The sequence below is a fragment of the Entelurus aequoreus genome, linkage group LG20 (assembly GCF_033978785.1).
Source record: "Entelurus aequoreus isolate RoL-2023_Sb linkage group LG20, RoL_Eaeq_v1.1, whole genome shotgun sequence".
In the NCBI taxonomy this organism is placed as follows: Eukaryota; Metazoa; Chordata; class Actinopteri; order Syngnathiformes; family Syngnathidae; genus Entelurus; species Entelurus aequoreus.
The window spans coordinates 24,132,169-24,138,796 of record NC_084750.1 but is presented as its reverse complement, the minus strand read 5'-3'; the positions used below and the strand labels follow the sequence as shown (position 1 = coordinate 24,138,796).

The 6,628-nt window shown below is 35.9% G+C and overlaps 1 protein-coding gene across 1 annotated transcript in view; it reads right to left on the bottom strand.

The window, feature by feature from the left end:
* Positions 1-669: 669 nt before the first annotated feature.
* Positions 670-6,628, bottom strand: part of LOC133636062 (steroid 17-alpha-hydroxylase/17,20 lyase) — a 28,906-nt gene continuing 22,947 nt past the window's right edge. Inside the window, exon 8 of the mRNA XM_062029685.1 lies at positions 670-5,477. Within this exon, the coding sequence (XP_061885669.1) occupies positions 5,200-5,477 (278 nt within the window). The 3' untranslated portion in view covers positions 670-5,199. The remainder of the gene's footprint in view (positions 5,478-6,628) is intronic.

Here is a 6,628-nt window from a genome sequence, read left to right as displayed (position 1 = left end):
CATTAGAATCAGAAAAAGAAAGATGCACTAAGAATTAAAATTGGCAAAAATAAGATTTGAATCTATAAAAAAAAAGGAAGCTCAAAAATCGAAATATGTGAAAGCAAAAAAAAATTAAGAGTTAAAAAATAATTACCAGAATCAGTCATAATTACATTGTAAAAAAAATGATATATATATATATACATTAATATTTTTATATTGTAAACACATTTCAACATCGAAACTTGATATTTCAAAGTTTATTTATAACTCTTGACCACAGAACACTTCATACTTTCATGCGAGAAATGCAAACACACGTTTGTCTGATCTTCAACATGAAACATGTCATATTAAGCACATGTCACAGTATTCATGTTTTCACTTCACAATATGAAATACACCAGAAAGATATGTATAAAGAAATAAGATACGTAGATCAGGGGTGTCCAAAGTGCGGCCTGTAGCTAATTCTTTAACCATCGTTAGCATTTTAATATTAGCATGCTAGCTTTTTTGTTAATTTTGCAGTTGTACACCTTTGTTACTTGAAGAATATCGGTTAGCATGCTAACGTTATTATGGTTGCTTTTTTTTGGCTAATTTTACAACAGTCAGATTTTAGTATTTTAGCAGTATTTTTCCCCTTTAAATCTTTTTTTTATATTCAAATATTGTTACATTCAATTTTTTATTTTTTTTTAATTTTCAGTCATTTATTTTGGTACTTTAACTTTAACTTTAACTTCATACTCAAATATACATTTAATTGTTTTATGTTCCTTGAAGGCAACGTGGTAGGTGACTCCCCTTATTCTTTTTTTTAAGCTCTGTCATGATGCCACGCCCCCTCCCAGTTGATGACACGCCCCCAATGCTAAATTCAGACCGAAAGTGTGTACCAAAAAGGTACACACTTCAAGAAAATATATTTTGTTACTTGACGCATATTTGAATGCTAACATTAACATGCGCAATTTATTTAGTTAATTTAGCAGTTACACACATCAATGTCCTGTATTTTGGTATTTCACTAATGCTAAGGTTAGCGTTGTACTGTTAGCGTGCTAGCTTTTAGCTTATTTTGCTCATATCTTTTTTTGGACGCTATACAGCAGTGTTTTTCAACCTTTTTTGAGCCAAGGCACTCCACGTTGAAAAAATCCGGAGGCACACCACCAGCAGAAATCAAAACGAAACTCAGTTGACGGTAAAAAGTCTTTGTTGCAATTGTTGGGTATGACTTTAAACCATAACCAAGCATGCATCACTATAGCTCGTCTCAAAGTAGGTGTACTGTCACCACCTGTCACATCACGCCGTGACTTATTTTGAGTGATTTGGTGTTTTCCTGTGTGTAGTGTTTTAGTTCTTGTCTTGCGCTCCTATTTTGGTGGCTTTTTCTCTTTTTTTGGTATTTTCCTGTAGCAGTTTCATGTCTTCCTTTGAGCGATATTTCCCGCATCTACTTTGTTTTAGCAATCAAGAATATTTCAGTTGTGTTTATCCTTCTTTGTGGGGACATTGTTGATTGTCATGTCATGTTCGGATGTACTTTGTGGACACCGCCTTTGCTCCACAGTAAGTCTTTGCTGTCGTCCAGCATTCTGTTTTTGTTTACTTTGTAGCCAGTTCAGTTTTAGTTTCGTTCTGCATAGCCTTCCCTAAGCTTCAATGCCTTTTCTTAGGGGCACTCACCTTTTGTTTATTTTTGGTTTAAGCATTAGACACCTTTTTACCTGCACACTGCCTCCCGCTGTTTCCGACATCTATAAAGCAATTAACTACCTGCTGCCACCTACTGATATGGAAGAGTATTACACGGTTACTCTGCCGAGCTCTAGACAGCACCGACACTCAACAACAACACATCATTTACTGACTATATTTACTGTTTGCAAAAAATATTTTTAACCCAAATAGGTGAAATTAGATAATCTCCCACGGCACACTAGTGGGCTGCGGCACAGTGGTTGAAAAACACTGCTATACAGCCAGCATGCTAACTGTTAGCATTTCACTTCGGCTTTGGCTCTTCAAATTTCTACCGAAATTGCACACTTCAGAGTAATATATTTTGTTAATTGACGCATATTAGTTAGCATTTTAGAATGCTAAAATTAACATGCTCGATTTAGTTAATTTAGCAGATATACACATCAGTGTCCTATATTTTGGTATTTCACCAATGCTAAGGTTAGCGTTGTACTGTTAACATGCTAGCTTTTAGCTTATTTTGCTCATATCTTTTTTTGGACGCTATATGGCCAGCGTGCTAACTGTTAGCATTTCAGTTCGGCTTTGGCTCTTCAGCAATCAAACAAAATTTCTACCGAAATTGCATTTTGTAGTTTTGAAAAAATATATACCGTATTTTTCGGACTATAAGTCGCAGTTTTTTTCATAGTGCGACTTATACTCAGGAGCGACTTATGTGTGAAATTATTAACACATTACCGTAAAATATCAAATAATATTATTTAGCTCATTCACGTAATAGACTAGACCAGTGGTTCTTAACCTTATTGGAGGTACCGAACCCCACCAGTTTCATATGCGCATTATTTAGTGAAAAATACATTTTATTTTATTTTTTCAAATTCAAGACAAAGTTATATGTTTTTGGTAACACTTTAGTATGGGGAACATATTCCAAGTAACAAATAATTAATTTAGAGTTTTTTGGACACTAGGGAAACATATTCTAAGTAACAAAGACTTAATTTAGAGTTATTTGGTTAGGGTTAGAGGGTTAGGGTCAGGGTTAGAGGGTTAGGGTTATAATAAGGCCATGCTGAATAAGGCATTAATAAGTACTTAATAATGACTAGTTAAGAGCCAATATGTTACTAATTTGCATATTAATAAGCAACTAATTAATGGTGAATATGTTCCCCATACTAAAGTGTTACCATGTTTTTTTTACTGGTGCACAAAATGAACCATGCATGAACATCACCTTGTTCAAAGAACAAACCCAACTAGGGCTGCAACTAACGATTAATTTGATAATCGATTAATCTGTCGATTATTACTTCGATTAATCGATTAATAATCGGATAAAAGAGACAAACTACATTTCTATCCTTTCCAGTATTTTATTGAAAAAAAACAGCATACTGGCACCATACTTATTTTGATTATTGTTTCTCAGCTGTTTGTACATGTTGCAGTTTATAAATAAAGGTTTATTTTATTTAAAAAAAAAAAAAAAAAAAAAAGCCTCTGCGCATGCGCATAGCATAGATCCAACGAATCGATGACTAAATTAATCGGCAACTATTTTTTTAATCGATTTAATCGATTAGTTGTTGCAGCCCTAAAACCAACACAGTGCATAAACTCACAACAAATTACACACCTGCAAATCAGTGTGACTTCTGCTGTTATCGTATCCGCAATACGCCGATAGGGAGAAGTTTTTATTTACACGATGAGTCGGGTGTGTTTTGACCTCCACCGAACCCCTGAGCCCGACTCACCGAACCCCTAGGGTTCGATCAAACCCAGGTTAAGAACCACTGGACTAAACGTGTAAGATTTCATGGGATTTAGCGATTAGGAGTGACAGATTGTTTGGTAAACGTATAGCATGTTCTATATGTTATAGTTATTTGAATGACTCTTACCATAATATGTTACGTTAACATACCAGGTACGTTCTCAGTTGGTTATTTATGCCTCATATAACATACACTTATTCAGCCTATTGTTCACTATTCTTTATTTATTTTAAATTGCCTTTCAAATGTCTATTTTTGGTGTTGGGTTTTATCAAATAAATTTCCCCCAAAAATGCGACTTATACTCCAGTGCGACATATATATGTTTTTTTCCTTCTTTATTATGCATTTTCGGCAGGTGCGACTTATACTCCGAAAAATATGGTACATATATATCGTACTGGTTTTGAAGACTACCAAAATGGCCGCCGCATCCTTTGTTTTGTCAGTGTGTGGTTTTCAGTGGAAGGAGTTTGGGCACCTCTGAGGTGGATAAACAAAGTAGTTTTCATGCAAAGTGTGATTTGTGGATAGCAACATTTTGTTCATCTTCTGACAAAACAAGATTATTGGGTTTGTTTAGGTCAAGGGTGTCCAAACTTTTTCCACTGAGGGCCGCACACTGAAAAATCAAAGCAAGCGGGGGCCATTTTGATATTTTTTATTTTAAAAACCAATACAATATATGTATAAAAAAGATACATTTAGGCCTCCACTCAGACTTGATCCCGGGGACCCCAAAAGGTTTTGGTCAAAAAAAATATTACAAATGTGTCATTATTTAGTATTATTATTATTATTATTATTATTATTCAATGTTTAAATCTCTAGATCAACATTAGGTCTATCTGTCAATATAACGCTTTTAAAGATTTAAGTTGTATGCCATTTTTGTCAAGGAAAACCGTGTTTTTTTATGGAAAAAAACACAAAATATGCAATATTTTCCCCCAATACAATTTTAAAGTGGAATATTTGAGATTATATAATAATTGGAGTCTTAAAAAGGTCAATAATTCATAACAACATTGATTTTAATTCATTATTTTTTTTGAGCAGTGACACTTAAAAAAAAAAAAAAGTCCCACTAAAATTATTGGGGATCCAAAACGGTACTGCTCAGTGAAGTTTAAAAAAATAAATCCAACATTTTTTTAAACTTTTACCACAATAGTCTCAAGATCAACTTCAGATCTATCCGTCAATTATAAGTTTTATTGTTGTTTATGTTTTTTGTTTGTTCGTTTTAGGCCCTTCTTTTAAAAAACTTTGTTTTTGAAATGGCAACCAAAAAATATGCAACATTTTCCCCCCAAAATATCTCAAAGTGGAATATTTAATGTGAAGTAAATGGAGCCTTGAATAGGTCAATAATTCATAATGACATTGATTTTGATTCATTATTATTTTTTAAAGAAAGAAACAGCCTGCATGGCAGCTTTGTGTTATTAGAGTAAATAATGCAACATTTTCTTGTTACATTTCACCTGTTTGCTCTTTTATACCACTTTTTATGTTTTTAATTTTTTTTTCAACGTATTTTTAGAATGTGCCGTGGGGCCGTTAAAAAATTACCTGCGGGCCGCAAATGGCCCCCGGGCCGCACTTTGGACACCCCTGGTTTAGGTTGTTTAGGTTTGTAAAAGTAACTCTCCCATGAAAAAATGTCAGAGAGCGTGACTTAGACATGGTTTTGTAAAAAGATGGCATGAAGTTAGCAAGCCTGACGCTTTGCCTTCCAGCTCGGTCTGGGCACGGCCGTCACCTTGTACTTGGCGGGCTGCAGGACCACGCCGAACTTGCCCTCCAACAGGGGCGGGGGTTGACCAGGCGGGGTGGAAAGCGTGAAGCACTGCAGAATCCAGGACAGGAAGAGGAAGAGTTCCATCTTGGCCAAGGCCTCCCCGAGACACACCCTGACCCCGGCTCCAAAGGGCAGGTAACTGCACGACGGCGCGGTCACGCCTGTGCCGTCGTCGTTCAAGAATCGACCTGCGGTGGGGAAAAAGTCGACATAAACAAGATAAAATGATCATCTTACGTTGTTCACACTTCACTGGCGAGCTGCTGGAATCAAAGAAAACGACAAAATTGCTAACATTCTAGCAGTTAGCATGAGAGCACTTAGCAGTACTGAAAGTGCTAAAGTATTTCTGCTTCTTACTTCTTGTGTTACTCGAAGAATGATATCGGTTAGCATGCTAGCCTTAGTATATTAGCTTCCAGGAGTTATCTCACTTTCTGAGTAGCCTCTGATTTACTAATGTTTTCCAATGTTGTAAAAATGTGTAGAATACATATTACATTTCAACATTTCTGTCAACGACACAGTCATTGTGATAGTAGGCTAACATACTGTAGCTAATATAGAAACGTATATCATGTGTTGATTTCATATCACTTATGCTAGGTTCACACCAATGGCGCTTTGACGGCGCTTTAAAGCGGCATGCAAAGCGGCGTTAAAGCGTAACAAAGCCTGATTAAAGTGTGAGGGTCCTAATGGATCGTGGGAAAGCTTGTAGTAAAGCGGGACATGCGGCAAGTTCGCCAAAAAATTTTAAACGGTTTAAAAAAATTCTGCGCTCTGTCAAGAATTGGTATGTTTTCATCTACAAAACCATTCTGGGTATCACTCCATCTTATCTGTCTTGTCTTTTAACAAAGAAACAAGGAAGTCACAATCTTCGTTCAATGAATGTTCTGCAATTTGTCGTCCCCAAAGTAAGAACTGAACTGGGCAAGAAAGCATTTAGGTTTTCAGCAGCGAAGGCTTGGAATAACCTACAATCGAATATTAAACTTCAAACCCTTGTTACGTTGAATGAGTTTAAAGCTTCTGTGAAAGGACTGCAGTCTACCTTGTCTCTATGCACGTGTTATGTGAGCAAGTTTTAATGTCGTAAATGTGATGTTTTATGTATTTGTTTACTGTTTTTAATGTAACCTTGCTGCTGCCCTCTTGGCCAGGTCTCCCTTGGAAAAGAGATCTTTGATCTCAATGGGATTTTACCTGGTTAAATAAAGGCTAATAATAATAATAATAAGAATGGAATAAAGCGCCGAGAGAGTATCAAAGCCTGACAAAGCTCAGCAAAGCTTGACTCAAAGCGTAGGAAAGCTTAACAGATCTTGGTTCAAAG